This window comes from Drosophila willistoni, assembly GCF_018902025.1.
Source record: "Drosophila willistoni isolate 14030-0811.24 chromosome XL unlocalized genomic scaffold, UCI_dwil_1.1 Seg141, whole genome shotgun sequence".
NCBI lineage: Eukaryota > Metazoa > Arthropoda > Insecta > Diptera > Drosophilidae > Drosophila > Drosophila willistoni.
In genome coordinates, this window is record NW_025814052.1 from 1,474,996 (window position 1) to 1,502,069 (window position 27,074).

The following is a 27,074-nucleotide window of genomic DNA, read 5'->3' on the forward strand; positions in this document are numbered from 1 at the left end:
GAAAATCTCCAAAACGAATGCGAGAAACGCTCGCCAAAGTGATGGAAAATGCCATAAAACGAGCCCGTATGGCAATCAATTGTGACGGCGCCCATTTGTCCGATATCATCTTCTCGACTTAACACAATTAATTCTAAAGGTATAAATAAACATCGAATCGAAGTTTTTCATTTAGAAAAAAAATAAGAGCCAAACAACATCGGATGACTTGTACATAGATAAAACCAACTAAAGAAACTGACGAAACTACTATCTCTCTCTCTCTCTCTCTCTCTCTTTCGATCTCTCCCCACTTGTGGGTGGGGCAATGAATATCAGAAAGGATAACATTAATGATTCAGACGATGATCTTTGTAGGAATAAGCAGTACGCGTGCCTTTAACAGAGTGAAACAGAAGGCCAGACAAGTGTCAATTGAATTTGCATTTCCCCCCGTTTCGAATTCCAACTCATCGTCAGACTATGGACTACAAATAACCGTTTCAAACTTTTTAAGCCGGTAACATCAACTTGTGGTTGTCCAGGTCTCCACTTCATTTCCAACTCCAACTCCGACTTCGACTCCTCCATGACTGCACAGCGTGCCGTCCCCTTGTGTTGATCTCAACCGAACGAACGAACGAACGAACGAAACGATCTCTCGATGCCTTTCATGGGAATTTTTCTGTTTTTCGAGTTCATTTCATGGCAATTTTATTGCTTATTAATTTTTTCAGTGTTCGCGCTTTGGTGTTGCCTTTTGCCTCTTCCGCGTTTGCCTCTGTTGATATGATTATTACGATTATGTATTTTAATAATTGTGGCATGATTTGGGAGATTTCTTTCTCGAATTTGAACTCGAACTCGACGAACTTAAAACTGAGAAAAAAGGGGGAACACACACACACCCAGGAGCGGACTAAATTAAATTACCTACAGTATGAAAATATTTTCAACAATTTGAACTGAAAATTGCCTAATCGAAAGGTAATAATTTTCGTCTTAATACTTTGCAGATGGTTAGAACATCTTCTATTCAAAGGATGAACAACATTTTGTCCTTTTCGAATTCCCCTCAGATGCGGACCTGTTTTTTTTTGTTTTTTTTTAACTCAGAAACTCGTGCCCCCGTCGCGTTCATAACTTTCTTGTGGCTCAATTACTTTTCGATGCAAATCAAATTGGCCGCTTTTAACTATTCTTCACACGTTTTTCATTAAATATTTCATTTTCATTTGTTGCTGCCCATTGTTGTTGCCGTTGTTATTCTCGACCAGACAAAATTCGTTGATTTGTTTCATCATTTTACGGATTTCCCTTCGCCCCCTTTGGCTACAAACCCCAAACCCAAACTGACCAAAATGAGCTTTTATTTCATAGATCAGACGAAAAAAAAAAAACTATATAATGTTGTTAAGCATATTCTTTGTGTTTTCTGATTGTTTATTGTTAGAGTTCTCTTTGCTTTTGATTCTCTTTTTTTTTTTTTTGACTCAAATTTGATTGCATTTGGTCGACTTGTCCAGAGCGCTACTATAGAAAAATGAATATGAATGGTTTGAAATCATTTTCGATTCTAGTTTAAGTCTCAAAATATTAGAAATTTTGTATTGTCTTAAAAAGTTTATTCACCTTATTAAGTTCTGTTAGTCTTTGGATATATGGCAAAAGCTATATAAAATTAAAGGTACGACCAACTTTTAACTTGTTTTCATACATTTGAAATATTCAATTAAATTTGCATTCTGTTGTGTTCCTATTCATTAATGCACAGTGTTGTAAAATGCAGCAAAATGGGCATAGGTATTGCTCATCATTTCAGTTCTTTTGGCTTCTACATTCTTCGTTTTGAATCGTTTTTCTAAAGTAAAATAGATACTTTTTCAATCATTTTCGAATCAGGGAAACAAATTTTACTACTTTTCAGCTAAAACCATCGACTAAAAGGCTTAAGATTAAAAACGCATATTAATTTCGTAGAGTAATGCTTTTAATAGGTGAAATAGACTCTCCTGAGCCAATAGAACCAGTTAAACCTATCTGTGTACCCCGTCGACCTACTAGAAATTTGATTCCTCTATCCTTAAAACACTGTACTTCTTACTATTCTTTGCATGAGAGTCCTTTTCGAGTCGCATGTTCTGATTACAATCTTCTGTATCCCGTAATCAAAACAGAAGCCTCTTTTTCTCTTGTGAAAACCTCTATTTATCGTAATTAGCTGTAGTTAATCATATTTTAGTTGATTTTGTCTGTTTTATTTGTATTTGTCCACACGATCGGTCGGTCGGGTGGGAGGTGGACAGCTGGTCCTGGTGTCGTATGGGCCACTTGAACGTCAAAGTCCTGCATAGAAATTGATAGAAAGAGAACTCATCCAATAATTTAATAGATACGACTTTTAGCACTTGCACTTTAATTCATATCTGCTCTTACTTTCATTCGGATTGAGACCAAGTCAGTTATTTTGGTCGATTAGTGTTTCGAAATGCCTATGAAAATCGATATGCCTTGTGTGTTGTGTTGGCATTCATCAATGTAGTCAATAGGATGGTTTCACCCTACATTATAGCGCTTAATCGAAATCAATAAAGTTATTAAAGCGACGCTTTTAAGTTTTCTGTAACAGATTCTTAAGCCAACACACAAAACGAGCCGAACAATGGGGATTAACGCTTCATCATAAACAGGGTCCCTACAACAACAGCAACAACTCAATCGACTGACTTGGAGTTGAGTTGAAGTTGAACCGAGAAAAAGAGATGATTGTCATAATTATGGGCATTTTGGTGTTGTTTGCTGCCGCTGCCGCTGCTTCTTTATTATGGGGCTTTTGATACTCTTACCAAAAAGTGATGCCAAGAGATCGAAAAGGTATAAATATTGAGGGTATCTTAAGGTCGGTCTGGCATATACATATGTATGAAACCTGAAACCTGCGCCGCTGCTGCTGCTGCTGATGATGATGATGCTGCCGCTTCCATTTCAATTTCGCAGCGGGAGCCCCATCGAGTTTGCCCAGTTGTCCATTGCTAATCAAAGTGTTTATCGTGGCCCGATCGTTTGTATTATGATTTTTGATGCCTTAATTTATTCACACTCAAAATGGTTTATACCAAGCAGCAGCAGCAGGAGGGGAGTACTACGGTAGAGAGCGGTTTACTTCTCTTTCTTTATTTTGTTGGTGTTAATCTTTGCGCCCTGAACCTACGTTTTCTATTTGCTTTCGAACGCTTTTCAATTTTCACAGCAGGTTAGGGAATTGTAACTTGGATGTAGTCCGGCCGGATTGGAGCAACAATGTTTGTAATTTATTTCATTGTGCGATGATTAGCAGCATTTCTTTTTCATCTTTTGATGATTTTCCTTTGGGATGTTCGGGGTATTTTATTGGTTTTTTTCTTTCTTTTCTTCATCTTCTTCTTCTTCTGTTGTTGTTGCGAGAGATTGCTCCACTTTCTTTGTTTTGATATTCAGTTTTCTATTCTATGCTTCGGCCTGATCAGGCCTTATTAGTTCATAGTTATGGTTATTGGCCATAGTTTATGAGTGATGAACAGATGAGATGCTGCTGTCCCGTACCCCGGAGTAATACAGGTTGTTGGGCAGGTAGCAGCTAACAAATTGAAAAATCTCTCGTTTTGCCTGTCTCTCTCTCTCTCTCTGTGTGTTTGCGTGTTTCTTTCCCTCTGTGTATGAAGAGGAAAATCAGAGCATATTGTTATAATTGAGTTTTGTGGGCTGCTGCCACGCCCCTATGAGAATATGCGGCCTGGGCTGGGCAGACATTTGGGCGCTGACACCAAATATCATAATAATGAACTCAAGTGCAAAACAGGGGAGGGGAGGGGTGTGGATTGGGCGGTGGGGTAGATGGGTGGTGGCGGCAACAAAGGACGATTGGTGTGAGTGACTTTTAATTTACTTCAAATCCGTACTCAACTACATGACTCCTGGGGGAGTTGTTGCTGGTGTGGCAAGTGCCACTTCCACATTTAGTAACGAGACGCGACTCGACTCGACTCGACTCGATTCGACTCGACTCTGCTCGACTTTTGACTTGGCATCAACCACCAAAAACGTCACTAGAACACATCAAGTTCCGGTCTAACACTAAACAACATGGACTAAACGTTTCTCATCCAAAATAAATTGAAATATTTTGAATGATAAAAGTTTTCACACATGTCGTATACGTGTCGATTAACAAGCAAAGCAAAAAGCTAACAGTTTAAGGATCCACTCAATTGTGTGTATCCTCGGGCATCGTTAGCATTAGTCTGGAATCAATCATCAAGCACAAATGATAAGAATGCCTTAGCTACACGAAGCTGCTGCCAACATAATTGTTGTTATTAACTTTTAATACATACTTTTTATTTTATTGTTATATACATTAAATATTGCAGAAAGTTAGTTGTTAGTTCAACACTTTGATTCACTTTTTCTAAACTAATTCTTAGGGTATTGATCCCTTTTGAAGTACTTTTATGTTGGCTAGTGTAGTGATGAAAGTGTATTCATATTTTTGCCACCCTTCTAACATTTTAGCTGCATCCCTTTTCTACTTATGGCATAACTATTTGTCTCTTTGTCTCTCTCTCTCTCTCTCTCTCTCTCTAGCGCGCTTTCTCTCTAGTTTGCTGGGCACATCATTAATTTGTTATACGGAGATTATCTATTTTTATTGTTATTAATGGCAAACAATTTATTAAGCCCCGACAAGGACGACGACGAGCCACACATGCTGGACTCGGGCAACAGACTCAGCCAGGTCCAGGCGAATATGATGGAGATGGGTGAGAGGGTGCTGAGGGCAGAGAAGGGAACGAAGGTGTCAGGATGAACTAAAAGAATGAACAAATTTCACTAAACTACGTGCGGGTGTTTTCCAGATGGATTGCTCATTATGGTCTGCTCAAGAAGATGCTTGTCTTCCTTCTCTCTCTCTCTCTATCACTCTTTTCCGGCTTATGGTGCTTTTGGGTAGCTCCTTGTTCCCTCCTCCTTCCCCATAGAAGACCAAGACCAAGGTGTTGACGTTCCGTTGTCTGTGCACTTTGCATTTTATCGTTAGCAAGACAGTGCGGCGGGGAGGGCCAAATAGGGTAAGGGATGGGCAATAAGTTGTGGTGGTTGTATTTGGATTGAATGCCTCCACTTCCGCTCTCCTCTCTAGCTAGTTCCGTTTGTCTCTCATTAGTATGCGTAGCGCCCACAAAACTGTTTATTAGGGTCATTAGCGGCGCCTCGATGTACGACCCACTTCCCACTTCCCACTTGGCACTTGGCTTGTCTCAATGTCGGAAAGCCGAAAGGCAACTTTCTAGACAGAACAAATATCTTTCATCTAGAACACGCCAGAAGCTCTATGCAAAATCTCATTGTTTTAATGGCAATGGAGTTCAATTTACAGAGCTATTTTCATAAATAAATTCGTTAAATTTTCTATTAGCATTCGAAAAAATTTTTCAAAAAGTGTTGGGAAACAATTGATTCTTTTCCCTTGCCAAAACTAATTACTTCTAAATAAATGATAGACAATTATAGACAGTTATTTAAAAATCACGATCAACGAGTTAGACATAGAAAGGTTTATTTAATTTAATCGATAGGTGCGCTAAAGTGCCTTCGTCCTGGTAAGACCAAACAAATTGCCTTGGTTTATTCACTCATGATTCTCATTACAATATGATGTAATTATTGAAAAGAAATCTCCTAAAAGACTCCATTCTTCATTTTTCTCTGTTATATTTCTTAAAACTTTCCAACACTGCTTGACAAAGAGCTTGACAATGAGAAATTTCCAACACTTTGGCTACGTTTTCTAAGATTTCTTTTGAAAGCGAATGAGGTCCAATGGCAATTTTGATTTGAAATCAACTTCCGTTTTCGTTCTCTGTTACATTTTTTAAAACTTTCCAACACTGCTTGACAATAAGAACTTACCAACACTTTAGCTAAGTTGTCTAAGATTTCTTTGGAAACCAAATGAGGTCCAATGGCAATTTGGATTTGAAATCGAATTCGGTTTTCGTTTAGCATTAAAAAACAACAACAACAAAAATGAAAACAAACAGAAAAATAAACACGAAAAATAAACAGCGCATAAATTTAATATTAAATAAGCATAACATAATAAATTCGATTCCAATAAATCCAATTAGTCATGGGCAAATTATTATTGAAGGCGCAGGCAGAGTGGAGGAATAGCGCCGAAGCTTGTCAAGATTGAGAGTGAGTGGGTGAGCGAGAGAGACAACAGAGATGCGAGATTCAAAAGATTCGAGTCTTGATTCTCGATTTGAGACGCCGCAATTGTTGTGGTACTTGGAACAACCAATCCCCCCACCCCACCCCACCCCAAACAACCAAATCGAGCATTATCAACTTGCTTGCATATATTTTATGCTTTGCTGACATTTTTTTTTCCTTGCCTTGATAAGAAACGATGCAAAGGAGATGAAGATGAAGATGAAGAAGAAGGAGCACAAACATGAATTCTTGTTAGCAGTTGTCGAAAAGAGGAGGGGGGAGGGGGGGGGGGGAGATAGTGACCTAGGAGCAACTTTGAACTCGTAAAACAGATTGAAATGAATTGAAATGTTTGTGAGGATCGATGACAATTTTGGATTTTTTCTTGTTGCTCATTTTATTCCCAACAGAATATCGCCTTCCCCACCCTCGCTTGCTCTCTCCCTCTCTCTCTCTGTATGGGCTCCCCATGGGTTCTCTCTATCTCTTCTTGTTGCGCTGCGTCCGCTGCCTGTTGTCTCACATTTCCGTTATGTCAAAAGGCTGTGCTGCTGCTGCGTAGACAAATGAGATAATTGGAACATGAATTTATGTGCCCTCAATGACAAGCTCCCTGGCAATGACAAGTGGCTGGCTGCCCTAACCCCCCCACCCTTACCCCTTACCCTTCCCCCTTTGCCCCTTTGCCAACGCCGCCCACCATTATCATAGCAAGAGATTTTGAAATATTTGTACACTCGGGGGATAGAAGAGGGAAATCTGTTTTCTTTTTTTTTGTTTTAATTTAAAACCAATGAAGAAACGAAGGACGAGAAAGAGTAGCCGCCTGACTGGCATATAAAGAAATCGACTTATCCATACGAAAGAAAAAACGCAACAAGGAAATACCAGCCCACTACCCAAATTTCATGTCCACCCCTTTCCCCTAAGTCCGCGTGTCCAGTGCAACTGTAAAAATTTATTGGCCATCAGTCACAATTGCGAATGTCTGGATAGAACGAGGCCAACGGGGCAGAGTTGAGAGAGAAGGGGCAAAATGTTGCACACGCGTTCCGATAAGTCCTCCAACCTTCAATCCCCCTTCACACACACACACATCCCTCACACTCTCAGGACTCCATGCAGGACTTTTACATGTTGGTTGGCATATACCAAAATGATTGGCCAATTGGTAACATGGCCAATGTGACGCAAGAGAAATATTGAGGAGCATTTTCAACAACGTTATGAAATGGGGGAAAAATGCGTACAAAAAATGATCCATTCGACTCGGAAAGTAAAATAATGACAAAGAGATAGAGAAACCTGCAAATTGTAGAGAATTTTTGAGAGTTCCAATCTCTGCCTATTTTTGTCGGATTGAATTTTCATCAATTTTTAACCGATTTCAAATGGTTTCAGAGACATTAAAAACGGAAAATAAAACTTTTCACGCCATTTAAAAAAATTCTGCGACAATTGGCAAAAATATTAGAATTAAAGATCACTTTCCAATAAGGAAGTAGAGACATGAACTTTGAATAATTTAAGGGTTAAGAACTTACAGGAATTATTGAGACCAAATTCCACTGATCACTTGTTCACTTGTTCTTTCACTGCAAATAATGTTTCCTTTATATAGTGGAGAGATGTTTTAGTGGTAAAAAAGCTTGGACCTAATAAGAAAAGTAAGTCAGACGGTGATCAAACTGATCAAATGAGTAAATCAACTTGTTCACTTAGCAAAAACGGAACTGGTTCATTAAAAATGAATCCGCATGAGTACTGATCGGAGTAATGATCGAATAATCTTACGTTTACAAATCTCATTTAGGCAGATGCTTAAGAAATTCAGTGAACTGTTTATTTTTTATGGATGCAAATTAATAATTTTGTAATTTATTGCTTTAATTTTGATTAAATAAAGAGCGGATAATCTTTATCGTATAGTAATAGAGATGGGAAACTATCGATTGTGGGCAATTCCGATGTTCTCGATAGTTTGTGGAGAAAGACTTAATGGTACTCGATACTAACACTGAATTTGGTGAATAATTACTTACGTTACTCGGGCCCAAAACAGCCTTAAACTACATAAATTTGGTTAAAGTAGCAATTTACGGCTAAAAGAAGAGAAAGAGAATTGTGAGATAGTGTTGCCAAATGCCAAATTTCGGACTTCACTCGAATACGCGGGCTTTTTGAAACTTTTGTTCGCACTACTCTCAACAAACGAAAATATTGTTGAGTTTACACATCTTTCTTGATTTTAAAGAACAATTATACATAGTTTAGAATACCATATTCGGCTACCAGAGCAGCCGAATTTTCCTTAATTTGATCAATTCAGAGTAAAATACTTGGCTGCCAGCGTTTGCCAACACTGAAATCTAGCTTTAGCCGATTTTTTTTCACTTTTCAACACTGATATCTCGAGTTGCTTAAGTAAATATTTACCCTGAATTTTAGTTTTAGAAGATTGATGCAATAAGAAATATAGTTTACGAATAGTTATGGAGAATATATAGTTTACCAGCATACAAAATATATAATTTTCATAATTTTAGATAAATTATACTTGATCAACAGTTTAATCATTCGTTCGAACTACAGTGAATGCTCTACAGTGGAATCGTGGTTTTTACTGTATATAAGAATATGTAAAAGATCCAATCCAAGCGTACACATAGTTTCTGAAAAACTACAAGCGATTTGCTATCTTTAGTAATTCACATCCATTAAACTTATATTATTATTATTATAATATTATTTTTTACCAAAAATGTTTGCTTTAAGTGCGTTTTAATGACCATCACTATCGATAGTGGAGAAAAAAAAAACTATCGATGGTGCCACATGAAAGCAAAAAGTCGATACCTCGATACTGTCATCGATAGGGTGCCAGCTCTAGTTTTCAATGACAAGTTAAAAGTGAAAATTGCTTGATAAAATCCAAAAAAAAAAAGTTTAACCGAGTCAAAGAGAATTTCTATAATATCTTGTTGGAACGAGCTCTAAGTCGGAAAAGTCTGTTAGCCCAGAGAAGTTCCAGAACACGGTAACCAGAACAAGTATAGAGGACATTTGGCTTTTCATCTCTTAAAGGGAACTGGCCCCAATCGAGCGACTTTTGTAGGGTCAACACATCTCGTGGCCATACTTTGTGGAAAACATTTTCTGGTAACTGCATTTTATTGTTCGCTTTAGAGTATTAAATAATGGAATAGTTCTTTATTGTAGCATTTTTCCATTTTCTTGTTTTCTTTGTGTTTTTTTTCTTTTGAGAGGGGCAAAAAGCTAAATGAACGTAATTTTTCCCCATTTGGGCAAGCGGCGCAGATTGTGTGTGTGTGTGTAGTTGTGTGTGTTTGTGGGGAGGGGTGCGAATCAAAGGGGATATGTGTGTGTGTGTGTGTGTGAGCAGTGAAATAATGGAGCTCAATGATATTAATACGTTCGCTCGTTATCAAATTGCGTTGCATGCAAAATGGACGAATTGCTACTGTCTAGAGTCTCCTGTGTCCATTCTGCTCCCTTACCCCCACCAGCAACGGTTTCTCGTGTTCAGCTCCTGGTCCAGCATCAGCTTCAGTTCCTCTTGCTATTATTATTATTATTATTTTTGCTACGTTTTGCCGGACACGAAACGAGCGGCCATATTTAAGCGATGTACGTGAGAGACTCTTTGTCCGTGATTTGTGGGTGCCATCACTTTGCCTCTCTGCCCCGCCTTAGCAGCCAAGCATCGCATACCGTATTCCCCCTTTTAACCACCCGTAAAAAGGCCTAAACAATAAAACAAAACGCAGCCAAACAACAAAATAAAAAGTCAAAGAACAAATCTCAAAATAAGCAAACGTGAGTAGAAATTTCGAGCAGTCCTTTGCTGTAGATGTCCTGCGAGTGGGTAAGAGAACACAGACATACATCTGACATACAGACAGAGAGAGAGAGAGAGAGAGAGAGAGAGAGAGAGAGAGAGAGAGTGCTAAAGAGCAGAAGGTGACAACATGCCAAATGCAAATAAAATCGGCGACAAACAAACAAAAAATTACCACGCAAAACGAAAACAAAAAGTCAATCCATACAAAAGAGCCGACAATGAGATGTCCTATATTATTCTAGGCTAACTCGAATCGAACAAACTTCATCTCAATTTCGAATAATGGCCCGAATGACTGTTGATATTGCTTTTAAGAAATATCCTTGCAAATTTATAAACTAAAAACAAATCAAAGTTACAAGGATCAAGTGGAAACAAGTGTGAGAGTTCTCAAAAGTATCTTCCCCGTAGTTAAAACTACAGAAAAACGCCTTAAAATTGATCCTTTCGCTGTCTTTTGCATACGTTAGGGGGCGGCTTTCGCCTTTGAGTGCAAATACTACAAGGATCAAGTGGAGAGTTCTCAAAAGTAACTTCCTCGTAGTTAAAACTACAGAAAAACGCCTTAAAATTAATCCTTTCGCTGTCTTTTGCATACGTTAGGGGGCGGCTTTCGCCTTTGAGTGCAAATACTACAAGGATCAAGTGGAGAGTTCTCAAAAGTAACTTCCCCGTAGTTAAAACTACAGAAAAACACTTTAAAATTGATCCTTTCGCTGTCTTTTGCATACTTTAGGGGGCGGCTATCGCTTTCGCTTTCGCTATCGCTCATTCCGTACAGGGTATATGAAAGTAGAAAAGTTTATTTAATTTAAACGCCAATACAAATATATATAAAATAAATTTTCCACATTTGACTTTTACAACAACAATTTGCCGTAAAACGACGCCCACACACAAACACACACACACACACACACACACACACACATACAGTATAATATGGGATAACCCCGATGGCCCCACAAAAGATGGGTGGGGATAACCGTAACCCGTAACCCGTAAAGCGTAAAGCGTAACCAAAAACCGTATACAAAAGTTACGATAATCGTTTATTGAAATGCAAATTTTTTGCTGATTTTGCTGCTTTTAGAAGTCAATTTGAGTTTCGTTGTTGTTGTTGTTGTTTTTGTAGCTACCTAACATATACTTACAAATCCATATACATACATATACATATATAGATTTGTCTCCGAGTTGTGGCAATTTTTACACTTGTGTTATGATTGTCTCACTTTTTTTTGTCTGTTTCGGTTTTGGTTTCGGTTTCTTTTGTCCGTCCCCTCGGAGAATAACACAAAAGGTTGACTCAAGTGTCAAGGAGGAGGAGGAGGAGGAGGAGTAGTAAAGGACCATATCTAGAATTGTATTTACCATGCATAGCAATATAAATTTACATATTAAGAGGTTCCAATGGCCTCCAACTCTCCTCCCCCTCTTCCTAGTGAAGTGTGTTGAAAAGGTTATTCGAATTTAACTGTAAAAGGCTTGAACTAACTTGAACTATAACTACGATTTTAATAGCAGAAGCATTTGTGAACTGTCGTTTAACCTGCTTGGGTTAGGTTCTAGACAAAAGTTTTGCCCCTTACTAAACATTCAATCAAATTCATAATTTTTGCTATCAAATTTCATAGATTGGTCTCTCTTGTCTCCCCTCTCCCTGTGACTGTGTCTGTCCTTCCATTTGCCATTTAGATATCCGTAATCTCAAACGTCAATCGATCAGAAATCAAAACCGAAAATCTCATTAATTTGACAAGAAAACTGGTCTTGGTCCTGTTCTGCTCGGGTCTGGCACACTTCATCGCGCACTTCACGCCACAAAAGAGATGCTCAAATTTCCCGCCCTGCTTGGCCTGGGAAAGATAAATATTTTCACAATAAAATGCATGAAAATTCATACTTACATATAGAAGATACATATGATATCGAGATGCAACTGTCAAGAGGTGGGGGAGGGTGCTAAAACTTGGTTCCTCTGCAACTATTTACAAAATGCAAGATACTGCTGATAAGATAAATAATTGGAATATGAGGCTGGCCCGTGTGTACCCCCGTAATGTCACAATCTGAAATCTGAATTGGTTGCACAAATCGTCCACCACCCGCCTTCCTCTCGCCCCCCTCTCACCCCCTCTCACCAATAACCCGGCACACGACAAGCGACATGTGACGTGGCTCGACCAGAAACTGGAGGACGGTTTTTGATCAATGAAAATTAAGAGGGGGTGGGGGAGCGGGGTGAAAATTGTTGGCTGTGTCTGGGTCTCGGTCTGACTTTGTTCCTGTCTCTATCTCTGCTCTCATTTGCTTTGTCCCCCGCTATCTCTCTCTCTCTCTCCCTCTATCTCTCTCCCTCTCTGTGTGTGTGTGTTGTTTAATCACAGCCAAAATAATTAAATGTCCATTTCACAGCCAACGTCAATGTCGAGACCCCGAAAATCCACAAAAAATGCCACCGGGCCCCGTGCCCCTTGCCACTGCCCCTGCCCATAGAGAGACCCATAGGCGTACCCAATTCCATTCCCCTCTCCCCTTTTGTAACATTGACGACACGTGTGCCACAAGCGGCATTAGCATTAAGACTTAATTTAAGTGCTTATCAACCAAAACAAATCAACACCCTCCCTTTCTGCCAGCCAACCAACCAACCAACACACACCTCACCTCCCCTCCCCTCCCCTCGCTCGCCTAAATCTAACCTAACACAGTGCAACGCAACACCACAGACACCTGAAGGTCCGCGACATTGATTCCATTTTCGATATCGAATCGATTTGTTTGATTCATTGCCCGAAAAAGAAATCTCATTGTGTCAGGTGACATTTATATGAAGTAATGTCCCACCAAAAAAAAAAAAAAAAAAAACTAACTAATGAAGTTATATTGCAAGTTATTAGTAAAGGTATCGAGTTCATACGGTTTTTTTTTGGGGGGGGGGGCTTGGGGTCTAATCAATTTTTGGCTCTACAAAATGCAGTCAAGGCATATAACTAATGGACATGATCCAGAAAGTTTATATACATATATGTCTTCATTTCATTTGGTTCCGTGAAACTGATTTTGTCATTAGTTCCTTCTGAGATAATTTAACTCATTTGTATTCAAAATTTGTAAGAATATTCAGTGGAAAGTAAGAGAAATTAAATCTTATAGAACTAACTAAACTAACTTTTCATTTGCTGCAAAAACATAGGAAAGGATCTTAAGGATTGGTTGTTTGTTTAATTGTAGGGTCTTCAATTGTAAATGTGGCCCAATGCCCCAACTTTTGACCTCCTCTTTATCTCTCTCTCTCTCTCTCTCTCTCTCTCTCTCTCCATCTCTCTCTCACCCTCTCGTCAGTAGCACTCTTTGCTAGTCTGACAAACGTAACTCCAATATTTATGATTTGACAAATCAATCGGGGACTACTAATGTCATTCATTAACCCAACCTGCCCAAAACCCCTTCCGCCTCCCGCCTCCCCCTCCCCCTCCCCATCTGCCATTTCATCCACTGTGTCTGGTAGGCGTCACTTATTAATTTTGTTATTTGCCTCGCTCTGTCCATATTATTTATTCATACATTTTATCAGCACAAATTAAAAACAAATTAGTCGACAGTAGGTAAATAATAATAAAGTGTAATAAAAATCACAACTGCTCATGTCGCTCAAGGGTTGTGCAAACAGTTGGCTAGGGGGGGTTAAAGGGGTGTGGAGAGAGAGAGAGAGTGGGGAGGGGACACTTTGTCGATATTGAAGCGATAAGCAGCAATGGAACGCAACTTGATTTTGTTTAATCGAACGCGAAATGATTAAAACTTAATATTCATTTAGTTTTTTTGCTCGCATTCTGTTGTCTGTCTGTCTGTCTCTCCTCCCTTTCTCTCTCTCACTCTCTCTCTCGCTCTCTTCCTTTTTTGTTCGGCCTGCAATGACATTTTTATTGTTTTTAATGCGCTTTTAATAATAATTGATTTGCGATTGCAACAATTTGATAAACTAAGTAAATGAAGCGAAAAGCCAACAAAACAAATTAATCGAAATGACCGAGAGAATTGAGTATGAAATGTGGCGGGGAGTGCGGGGGAAAAACAAAGAGAATTGCGTGTATTGATGTGTATCCAAGGCTATGACATGATGTATATACAAACAGATATAGTAAATATTATATTTTCGTGTCTTTTCACTAGATATTACTTATTATTATAATTATGTTTCCTGTGTTAAACACATTTTGAAATTTTTTAAGATTTTTCATAATGAGATTTGCTGAGATTTAGAGTTATAAGCTACAACTTTCCAATGTTCGCTTCAACTAGTTGTAATTCCCAACTCGTTTTAGTAGTAAAGCACTTGAAAATTAAACTAAAATTGTCCAATTGTCAATACATTAGAGGTAATTTGAGAGAGTAACAACATTAGAAGTCATTTAAGAGAGAATATTTTAGACAAATTTACAAATTTAATAAATTAAATAAATTTTATTTATTCCTATGTTTAACAAACTTGAATCTTTAAAGATTTCAGTCCCACATATAACTCCAAATATATTGGAAAAATCTAAAATTCTTAATTATTAACCAAAAAATAAAATATTAAACTACATTACTTACACATTTTAGTTTGAAATTAAATTTCTAACATTTCCAACACTGCATAGATCAACTCAATTTCAATTTGTCTCTTATTTGTAGCTTTTCTTTTGAAACTTTCGTTTGAAATTGATTTACCAAATGCAATTTGTCATGATATCTATTGAGAAATTTAATAATAATTAAATGGAAATAGGTTTTCATCATTTATAAGAGAAGGGGATATTCACCTTAGCCTTAACCAATTAGCAGTCAGTCAGTCAGATAGTCAAAGAGTTTTCAGAAAATGAAAATCTAATGGAAAATCAAGAAACCAAAAATGGCGTCTGATAAGATAAAGCTTAGAGCAGAAGAGAAGAACAAGATGAAAAGCCATGCACAAACGAAAAATGAAAAACCAAAGCTAAAGAGGAAGAGGGGGGAGGACAAGAAAAAAAAAAAAATAAGGAAAATCCAACGCCCCGCAGCAAATTAAATGAAAATTTGTTTGTGTGTGGAAAAATCAAGTGAAAATTAATTGAATTGAGTTGAGTGCAGAGCCGCTGCGCTGCCTCGTTTATAGATTTCTGCTGGATGATAACGAAATGTGTGTGTGTGTGTGTGTGTGGTGGGTGGTTGGGTGGATAAAGGGCGGCGATGTTGGTGGTAGATAGGCGTTGGTGGTGGGCAGAGGTGGACGCTTTTGGCATAGACCATAACAGAAATTGGATATGAAATTTCTGCGTTTTTCCTTTACCAATCACAAGCAAGCGACGTACTTTTAGCTATGCTCTTCTCTTTCTCTCTGTCTGCCTGTCTCTGTCTTTATGTCTCTCTCATTCATACATAATTCATTTTCCCTATAAGGCACACACACTCACACACACACACACACACACACTCTACACAGCAGCTGCGCACTGAAGTTATGAGTTAAGAGTGTCCTGGGTTGGCAATGGGTAATGGGCGGCTGGGTGGTTGGTGTTTGCGTGGGGGTGGGGAGGGGGGGTTCGTGGGGTTTAAAAAGAGCCCGAGCTCACGGTCCTCCGTCCATAGCATATTTAAGACATTATTACATTATAATCGCATAAAACAATCAATAAAATGTCAGCTCTTGCTGCTGCCTCAGTTCGCTGCCTTCTTTTCTTTTTCTTCGTTTTCATTTTCTTCATTTTATGCGTCTTCTTCTTCTTCTTCTACTTTGGCTCTTGAGTGCTGCTGTTGCTGCTGCTGCTGCTGCTGCTGCTGCTTGCTGGTATTCCATTAGAGTTGAGAATTTCCCTGTATTTCTTAGGCCACGCCTGCTCTACTCTATATATCTAGCTCGCTTACACATATTGCTGATGACATATATGATGTTTGAATCTCCCTCTTGCTCTCTTATGCTCTCTCTCTCTCATTCGCTCTCTCTCTGTCTACCTCTTTATTCACACACACAAATTCACTTTAAATCAATTTTTTTGGCGTTTTTCATTTCATTTTCACAACGACGTCAACGACGACAACGACAACGACGACTGTTGCGCATCGCCCTCTCGCTCTTGCTCTTTCTCTCTCTCTTTCACCCTTGCGCCATGTCTTTTAGTTCTTGTGGGCTCGCTCACTCTCGCTCTTGCCCTTTTACTGAAGCAGAAAAATACCATTATTAAGGCTTTTGGAATGGTAGTAGTTGAGGGGGAGAGGGTGCTGGTTCGGGTGCGGGGTGTGTGGGTGTGGGTAGAGGGCGCCTTGGTGTGTTTGTTAAGTGAAACCATTTTTCTTTTTATTGGCGACAGCGGCGACGCGCAACACACACAAAGCGCTTCGCTTCGCTCTCTGCCCATGTCAGAAAACGGCCAGCCGAGACCTGGCCAGAGTTGGCCTGGCCCAGGCGTTTTGTTATTTCTCGCTTTGGCGCACATAAATTTCAAACGTTAATGATTTTTATTGTTGTTGTTGTTGTTGCTGCTGCTGCCCTTAGCTGCTGGCGTGCAGCTGACTGCTCTGCCGGCTGACCACCAAGTGTTGAAAATGAGTTTGATTGTTGTTGTTGTTGTTGTTGTTGTTGCTGCCTTTTGCAGGTGTCGCGCGTTTTGCCATCTCACTTTTTAAAAACTGCCGTCGCCGTCGTCGTTGCCATTGCTGTCGCTGCGGTGACATTTTTACACACAGAGAGAGCGAGAGCGAGATTTGCACACACAGAGACAACACAACATACCGTTGCAATTATTAAACAAACACGAAGACACCTTCGTGTTCCTCGCTCCATCTCATTCGCACACGCTTCGCACATAGTCCGAGACTCCGACTCTCAGTAATTTTAATTCGAATCAATTTGTTTGTCGCCGCCGCGGCCCCAGCACAGTGGGCATCTCCAATAGTCCCTAACCATCATCAATCCTTTGGGGATCCTTTCTTGGGATCCTTGGAACGCATTTCCCTTTTTTTTTTTGTCGTGTTTTAACTTTCAATTGACATAATTATTTGCCTATTTTGTTTGGTTTTTTATTTTGTTTTCTTTTTGTGAATTGTGTTTGGCTCGATCATGGATCAGCTGATTAAACATCTGCAATTGGCAGCTGTTGCGCAGGCGCAAACACAAACCCATCCACATCCGCATCCGCATTCCGCGTTGCAATTGTATTTGGCCAATATGCGGATTCCTAGACCCTGGACCAACAACAGTTCCATCCAATTGGACTCAACCGGTTCGAGTTGCTCCTCCTCGGCCTACGATACGGCACATTCACTCAGTTCGGTGGAATTCTTGCGTCACATGGCCTTAATGCAAACCGCCACTGCGGTGGCTGCTGCCGCTGCGCGGCAACAACAATTGGAGGATCAACAAAAGGATAACGATGATGATCAACAGCAGCAGCTTCAAGTGAAGACTGAGAAATCGGAAACCCTTCAAACGGATCAGCGTTCACTCAATGAAGGTAAGAGTAATTGAATTCCAATTAAAGTTTAGAATTAAAAGTAAGGACCTTCAAAGCCGGGGGGGAGGGAGGCGAAAAAAAAAACCACAAAGGACTTCCTTTGGTTTATGGAATTTCAATTATGTTGAGTGTTTTAAAATTGGCAGTTAAATAAAAAAAAAACAACTGCTTAAATTTATTTACCTGACACTTCAGTTCATATTCACAACAATAAACAAATAAACTTGTGAATGAATAAAATTAACGACTTTCAGATACCCTGTAAATTTATCTATAAAAATCCTATACCAAGAACGACACTTTATTTTTTTAAATTTGAAATACAACCGATTTTCCAGTCCGATTTTAAAGTCTCTTCCTAAATTCGTCTAAGAATAAGTGGTTGAAATTTTAAAACATTATCGTTAGAATAATTATATAACTAGTTTTAGTTTCCGACTCCATATTCAAGAAGAAGAACTAGAAACGGAAATCTTTTCTCTTCAATTAATTTCTTGAAGTTTGCTTTAGTTTAAGCCCTTTTGACTCCACATTTGAAAAACGGATTAGGAGAATTGATAATTTGTAGATTCAAAACCTTTTGCCCCTCAAGCAATTCTTTATAGTTTGCTTTAGAAATTCTGACTGATTAGTTGGACCATGATGATTAATTAAAGGGATAAACTGTGTTAGAATAGAAACTAAAGTTCCAAATAGACTAGAATAGACTTTTTATCTATATTTGATTTAGAATCTGGTGTATCGAGTGACTAATTTGATAAACCCCAAACTCTGGCATCCTGTGGTTTTCTACAGGGTATTGAGCCAAATGCGCTTTCACTTTAGTTCCTTCTACATGGCACACGGCATTACAACAATTCGTTCATTAATTTTATAACTGAAATTATGGCACATTTTCCCGTCAGCAGCAGCCACATTAATTTGTCTGGTGGTAAAAGCAAAAATGATAGTAAAAAAAAAAAACAAGTTTTGCTCATATGGCTAAAGGGGAGCTGGCTGGACGGGGGTGGCGCTAAAGGGGAGGGGGTAGGAGGTTGGCAGTTGGCATACAAGCCGCGCACTTTATTCAATTTACCAATAAAATTTCAATCGAATTGCTCTTTTTAATCAATTCGCTACGACAACATGTATTTACACACACACACACAAATATCTCTCTCTGTATGTGTGTGTGTGTGTGTGTGTGGCCATATGCATAATTTGCTTGTTGTTATGTTTTTTGATCAATTTTTAATCAGCCAGCAACAAAATTTTTGCCACAGCCGCCAGCGGTCGTTTTGTGTATATATACATATATATTCATGTGTGTGTGTGTGTTGTGTCGTTGTGTGTGTGTGTTGTTGTTGCTGTTGCCTGTCTGGTGGGTGTAATTGTTGTTGCCGCAGCTGGCTTATTGATTATGCACGTAATTAAATTTGGCAAACAATTTTATCCATTTTGAACATAGTGGAAAAACTTGTAAAAAAAAAAACATAGAAAACCAACATCAAAATGTTCCAATTAGAAATTTATATTCATTCATTCATTTATTCACTAATATTGATATATACATTTGATATGTGTGAGTATAATTCTAAGGGTTAAGAGTTCATGCTAAATATATAATAATTTGCTAGACATTGATGCTTATATTATGAGATAAGTTGGGGAGAAAACTTAATTAAAAAACCCCTTGAATATACATTTAGATAAAACTTACGACTAAAACTAGAAATTACGCTAGGATATTTATATGAGGATACATTGAATACAAACATCTATATTCAAAATTATTGAAAATATTTGATCTAAGGTGCAGTTCGCTTGTGGGAAAATGCCAGGACAGATTATGAATCATTTTAAGTAATTTGTTGTGAGTGACTTAAAGTTTTTTAACATGACAGTTCGCGATATCAGCCCAAACCGACCAGTTTGAAATATTGATCTGAATAGAAACATTCAGCTTGGAGTTTCTACTTATGAAAGGGTAAAGAGAGCGAGTTAGGAGATTCATTTTGTGACTGACTTGTTGACGGGCACATGCCATTAAAGGTTAATTTCTTGTCTAATATAACTCCAAGGTACTTAACATGTTGTTCCCACTTTACATCCACTTGGTTTAAACCGATATGAGTTCCTGGTAGGTAGATTGCTTTGCGTTTTCGCTATTTACTTGTATTTTCCATTTATAAAAAAATGAGACAAGTGTATCAAGCAGCCGATTGAAATCGGGATGTCTGAAGTGAATAAGTTATATAGGATCGGTGAGAGGCAAGAGCCTTGTGGACATCCAGCACCTACATATATCGATTTCCTGAGACATAACCTTGCCTATATGCACTTTAAAGGAACGATCTTTTAAAAAACTTTGAATTAGCTTTATTAACTCTCGAGATTTTCGCTAGCAACAGCAAAACTGTATAAAACTCTAATGCTCGCATCAAACACACCTCTCCAAAAAGTGTTAAACAAACTAAAAAAATCAAAAAAAACACCCAGAATACCATCGATTCTGCATAACACCTTGAACTTCTGCAAACACAATGATCTATCGTTTACCCCATTAAGAAGTAGGAAATTATTAAAACCCCCATGGTCTCTCAGTAAAGAGTCAGTTAATCTCTCTCTTCACTGTGCGACTAAGTCATCTACACCCCCCATAATATATGATATGATAGGTATAAGTTTATTAACACGGATGGATCAAAATCAATACAAGGAGTCTCATACAGCATCACAACTGAGTCAGACATAGTTAAAATGGCTTTGCTCCCATCCCACACCTCGAATTACACAGCGGAGGCAGCAGCTATACTGGCTGCCTGTAAATATGCACTAAGAGAAAAACAGCATTTTGCAATTTGTTCAGACTCACTGTCAGCAATACAGGCAGTAACCCAGGTCAACAACCAAAATCCGTACATCTCGCATATACGAGACATAGTAACTCACCAATACCCCAAAATAATTTTGATATGGGTACCAGGTCACACTGGCATTCAGGGCAATGAAACAGCGGACAGAGCCACAAAGATAGCTTACAGTGTCCCATATATAATTGAGCAAAACATTAACCACAAAGACACAACAAAGTACATAAAGGACATCATCCTTAAAAAATACAAAAGCACAGTTTGGAGGAATTCATCAGACCACTACAAGACGACTAATATGAACCAAACCTCGATAAGAGACTCACAAATAAAAATAGACAACAACGTTAAACGAACAGACATCACGAAATTTCTAAGAATACGATTTGGACACACACAACTTACCCACGAATTCATATTCAAAAAACAACCCCCCCCACAATGTATACATTGCAACAAAAAATTTACAATCCTGCACATACTCACAGAATGCTAGGAATATAATGAGCCGAGAAAAAATTCCTACACCCTAACCCTATTGAATCCCTATCCCTAAGTAACCCCAATATCGTCGCTATCTCCCAATTCTTTAAAGAAATAAACCTATACCACCTATTGTAAAATATTACCCAAACTCATGTAAATATAAGTTAACAAAAGAAATGTAAATAAATATTAATTATACTGTATATACATATTTTATAACTAGCTTAATACCATAGAAGTTATAGCTAGCACATAGATTAGAGGTAATTTATAATTATCTACTAATCATAGTTAGTTCTAGGATTTTATTAGAAATTTATATATTCCTCTTTGGTCACCTCCATTTGTGATCAAATAAAGTCAAGTTTCGATTGAGTGGAAAAGGGAAATATTTAGTTTTCTAGTTTTCTATTTTCGTTTTCGATTCCATTAGAACTGTTCCTCCAAATGTGTTTTTTTTTTTTTTTTTGGCAATTTATCGTTTCGGAAATACTTCAGTTTTGGTTGATTTTCAAAAATAAAACCAAGCTGCATTCGAAAACGTTTGGAAACGATTTGAAATTCAAAAATAAATTGGATCTTTATGAAGTTTTTACAAGTTTTAAGATAGGAAATTTTTGAAGAAAGAAAATAAAGTTTGAAAATCTCCCAAGATTATTCCTAGAATCTTAAGGAAAACGACTTTCCTAAGAGTTTCTTTTTGATTTGAAATCTAATTTAGCCCAGAAATTGTTTCTTAAAAGTTAGAACTGCCCTCAAATCTAGTTTGTTTTAAACTAGAAACACATCCAAATCTAGTTAGTCATCGTATTATATAAATACATATATATTTTTTTGTAAATTCAAACTTAAAAACTGTAAAAGAATATAGCTAGAAATTACTTGACAGTTCCTAAATTATTCATAATGCAAAATTCCTTTGGAAATTGTCGGGGTTTGCCTAGGCGAAAAGGAAAAGTTACTTAAGGAATCCTTAGGGATTGGTACTGTAGGGTTTAATGGGATTCATCTTCTTATTAATGTCAATAATAATAACAATAATAACAAAGAGTATATTATATGCCCTAAATGAATTTATACAATTTTGTGCTAGATCGGGCATTGAAATTGAACTTTGACTCAAAAAGAGGACCATTATCTATCGCGAATACAGGATGGGTAGACAAACGACATTACCCGTTTACCTTTTTATTTGAGAACCAATCAAAAGTTATCCTGTCTGCAGATGAATTTTTCCCCATCAAAGCGTTCCGTCTTTCTATGGAGTTATCACTGGTTGTCCGCCCACAGTTCCCCTTCTCCTTCCCCGTCCCCTTCTCCTTCGCCATTGCCTCAGTCCATTGAGCATCAATGAACTAAATATAAATTTGTTTTCAGCCGCATCCAATTTTCAAAAAGCCAACTACAATTCACAATGTGAATTGAACTGTTAGTTCGTCGGTCCATCTCTAGTCTCTTTCTCTCTCTCTCTCTGCTGTCCCTCCTTCTCAAAAAGAAGACGGGAAATTAGCTGCCATTAGTCATTTTTATTGTTTTCACTCCGACAAGAAGTAAAAGCAAAACACAGAGAGAGAGAGAGAGAGAGAGAGAGAAAGAGAGAGCACACAAAAGACGAATACAGAGAGATAAAAAAACATGAAACACTCGAAATTGGGCAACAAACAATTTGTAGTAACAATTTTTCCCATTTTGGCCGAAGGTCCGAAGTTGAAGTGAAATGTCTTAATTATTTTGGGAGCTACCCCTCCCACCTCCTCCACCTCCACCACCATCAGCACCAGCACCACCTTTTGCTTCTCTTCCTCCTCCACCACCGCCAACTTCTACTCATTCCATTTGACGAAAAGGCAAAACATACAATTTTCGTTTACGACATTTTAATTAAGTTTTTCTATCTCCCTCCCTCCCTCTCTTTCTCTCTCTCTCTCTCTCTTTCTGGCCTATTTGCCCTTTTTTCCCCTGACTTTCCTTTGGTTTTCTTCTCATTTTCTTTTTTTGTTACGTTTCTTTCCTTGTGGAAATTGAGCAAATTAATAAGAACGCCATTGGCACGCCCCGAAAATGTTTTTCAGTTTTTAGTTCGTTTTTTTTTTGGGTTACTCCGGGTACTCCGGGGGGCTGGCTGATCATCATCAATGATGAATGAATTGAGCTTCAGCTCGAATGCCTCCGATCTGCTGCTGATCTCTTTTGCTTGTGCTCATTAGACCGCACCGACCGCGACCATGCCCGGTAATTGCCATAATTTCTAGTTAGATTCGATGAAGATGAAGTCAAGAAGAAGAAGAAGAAGAAGAAGCAGAAGAGTTGGGGGCGAGAAATGGTCTAGTCCATAAGACCATAGATTAATTGTGATTGTGTTTTGCTTGGCCACAGATGAGAGATGTGAAATGGGAGATGGGAGATGCTGATGTTTGGCAGTTTAGAATAAAAACCTCAAATGTAAAGTAAAGATCGAAATTTCAATGCATTTTCTTCAATAACTCTAACATTTGGTTTTTAGCTCTGACATGGATATTTTTCAGCCAATAGCTTAGTTTCAGTTTAGTTCAAATTTAAAATCATTTAGGATAAGGCATTTCTATAATTTTCTTTTTTGTTGATTTCACTCAATCTTTTTTAATAAGAGAGTCGTCATAAGTCTTCCCCCCCACCCCCCTCACTGCTATTGGTCAATTAACCTCTCAACAATTGAGGAAAAGTGGCCCAAATGAATAGAACTCAAGACTGGAAGCCCAACTGGCCATCAACATCAACGGCTAATGCGTGTTTCCAACTCTCCAACTCAATAGCAGCCATCCATCCAATTTCGTCTATGATTTCCACTGATTTTCCCTTAATTAATAAGACGCCTGCCTGCCTTTTTGGTAACTGGAATGAGAGCCGCTCGTTTGGCCTGGCTCATTCATCTCGTTGACTAATTGGTCGATCGTCGAGCAGAGTCCAAATGAGCTTTTGACGAGCATATTTGTTGGTCTTCTTTTTCTTTTCTTTGTGTTTTTGTTGGCCCGGGAAATGATAATTATTTAAGTGGTTCTCATTTAGGCTGTGCCAAAAATATATAGGTACACACACAAACCTCCGCCCCCTCCCCCCCCAATCATTTTGGGAACCACCCACACACCCATAGAGTCTGAGCATTTGCATAAATTACAAGAGTGCCAAGCAAGTGGCTGGGCTTAAGCACAAGGACTACTACCACTTGGAGAGGGGAGAGGGTCTGAGGGCAACAGCGAGGGCGACAGCCCCATAAATTTACACAATTTGTGTAGTTGGATGGCGGCCAAACGCAACATTTCCTACACAAAAAAATGCCTTTTTTGGCAACAGCCAAATGAATAAAGAACATAAACGAGTGAGCCGAGGGGAAAAGGAAGGGTTGGAAGGCATAATAATAAAGAAAAAAAAAAAAAAGAAACAGCTAATAAAAATCAAAAGGCGGTTTGTTCTCTAAACTTAAATTGAAAACACTTTAGGAACAACAACAAAAGGATAAACACTTCAAGGGGCGGATTTGGCTTAAACAATACAACCAAAACGAAAAAAAAACAGCAAACGGGGGAAAAAAAAACAACCAAAAACCCAAAAATCGCTTTCTAAATTTTTAGGGTCGACCTTCTAGGTATCCAGTAGAAGCTAGAAACGTATAGTTAACCTAACTAAAAGTAATATTATTACTAGGTGCTGTTGCTGGTAACGTTAAACACTACTTTTTGAAATGGTGACCCCGATGTTTTTGCAAATAAATTGATTGAAGCTAATGGAACTTGGTTATACCTTCTCAAAGTAAGTCTATAGTTGACTTGTCAGATTTGCTGTAACCTAATCTACGGTTTCTGGCAACATTTTTGTGTATGTGTGGTCTCAGGCTATGAGGAAAACCTATATACATATATGAAATGGTGACCCCAACGTTTTTTCAATAAAATGGTTTTTAAGCTCATGGAACTTTCGTAATCTTTCTCTATTTTTAAATGCGATTTGTTACAATTGCTCTAACTTAAATGTGGACACACGATTTTTACGAATTGGTGACCCCGATGTTTTTCGAGAAACATTGAAATTCACATTTGCTGTGGGTTAATCTACCATTTCTGGCGGCAAGTGGACTTAGGGTATGGAAGAATGGGAAGAAAATAAAAAAAAAATTGCCGCCCATTCTACACTGTCTACCGTTTAGCACAAAAGATGGCGGCTCTAGATAAGCCACACCAAAAAATTGCCAAAAAAAACACAACAACAACAACATTTCGGGGGTACTTGACTTGTATTTTTTTTTTTTTTCTGTTTAGACCATTTACAGTTTTCAGGCAGTTAAAATTTGTGTTTCTTTTTTTTTTTTAAATATCATTACAAATGACACGCCCACCAGAACGCCCATTTTAAACACAAAACAACTTACAAATGGCCCACAAATTTTCGCCGAAATCTTGATTAAGGATACATTTTATTTAATTTATCTATTTGTTGCTTAAGAACTTTGCAATTAGGCATACTGAAAGGTTCAACCTTTCAACGGTTACTATACACACCCACACACACACACACACACACACACACACACTCGATTGACAATCACTGTGCTGACAAGTGTCTAAAAATCAAGGCAATTACATGGCATTACATGACCAATTCGCCTCCCCCTTTGGAAGAGGAAAAGTAACCAAAAACAAAAGAGGGAAGGAAGAGGGATAAAAAACAAACCAACAATATTCACTAGAGAAAAGCTAAGCGGCAAAGCCGCAAACACGTAGACTTGAGCGTTTTACCGCAAAAACCTAAAGCTAAAATACCCTTCACGCCCCCTCCACACACACACACACACACACACTCCGCCCACACACACGCTTCGATTTTATGTTATCTCCATGGACTTAAGCCCAACAAGCGTCTGTTTTTCTCTCAAACTCCAATGCTCTCTATCTCTCTCTCTCTCTTTGTCTCTTCCTCTCTCTCACTCTCTCCTGGGTGTGTGTGTGTGTGTGTTCAGCGAAGCAACGACATGAAAATTATGTAAAACTTAAGTAAAAGATGAGCTCGTCAAGAAATTATGACACCCAAGGGACCAAAAGATGTGTGTTTGTGTGTGTGTGTGTGCAAAGGATAAGAGGGGAGCTAGCAGAGGGTAGAGAAGGATATGCTGGATCTGTAACAACACACATAAAATCTAAGGGAAAAGGGAGACAGAGAAACAGAGAGAGAGAGAGAGGAGAGTGAGAGCAAAAGGTTTATACTTTACCCTCAACTTCTCCAAAAAAAAAAAAAGGACTACATATCCCCACCAAAAGGACCCATCGACAATTCATAACGTAAGCACTTTTAATCCTCAAACTTTTGATTTTAAATTAACAAATACAGAAAAATATTTTCGTTTTAAAACTTCAATCGGTTTACGAGATTCAAAATTAAATAAATCGAAAAAAATGAATACAAAAGTCATGAATTCGAAATCGAAAATAGTTTCAAACAATTTGCAAAAGTTTCGAGTCGATTTGAGAATAGAAATTCAACTACTTGACACTTTAATTGTCATTTATATTGATTTTTATTATATTTTAATTGTTTTTAAGACTCTTTAAAGATAAGGTTTTCAAGTATCTTCATTTGTTTTCAGTTACAAGGAAGAAACTATATATGGGAAGCATTTAAGTGGCATCTACTAACCACACACACACACACACACACACACACACACACACACACATACAGCCACACCCTCGCTTACACAGACAGACAAAAAGCCATCCGTAAATATATATGTACATATGTATATATATAGAGCCAAGTATATCCCCAACATAACCCATGGCGCTTGTTTGCGCTCGTAAATGCCTCATGTGCGTTTATATTGAAACAGATTGCTTCGCTATTCCTGCTCCCTTGCCGACACTCCCTCTCCTGAGCACCGCCCCGCCCAGCCGCCCCGCCGCCCCGCCGCCCCCATCACCCGCCGCCCCCATCACCCGCCCGAACTGAAATGCCTTTGCCAGTCGCTTGTTTCGTAGTTGTCCTTTGTGAAATTGTTGCGGTTTGCAATTTGCTGCAAATGACACTCGTTGTGAGCCAGAAGCACTAGAGACACAGCAGGAGTAGGGCATATCCTGGCCCCCTACAGTCCGTCTCTCTCTCTCTATCCATGGCAAGGCGAGGCGTAACGAGGCA

The 27,074-nt window shown here is 38.5% G+C and overlaps 1 protein-coding gene across 2 annotated transcripts in view; it reads left to right on the plus strand.

Moving 5' to 3' along the window:
- Window positions 1-9,098: 9,098 nt before the first annotated feature.
- Window positions 9,099-27,074, plus strand: part of LOC6649333 (pituitary homeobox homolog Ptx1) — a 37,571-nt gene continuing 19,595 nt past the window's right edge. Inside the window, exons 1-2 of one of the 2 annotated variants that reach the window (XM_002071068.3) lie at window positions 9,099-9,393; window positions 17,190-17,574. In XM_002071068.3, coding sequence (XP_002071104.2) covers window positions 17,289-17,574 — 286 coding nt within the window. In that variant the 5' untranslated portion in view covers window positions 9,099-9,393; window positions 17,190-17,288. Of the gene's footprint in view, window positions 9,394-16,709; window positions 17,575-27,074 lie in introns of those variants that run through there. The other variant, XM_047011369.1, reaches the window with a different exon arrangement.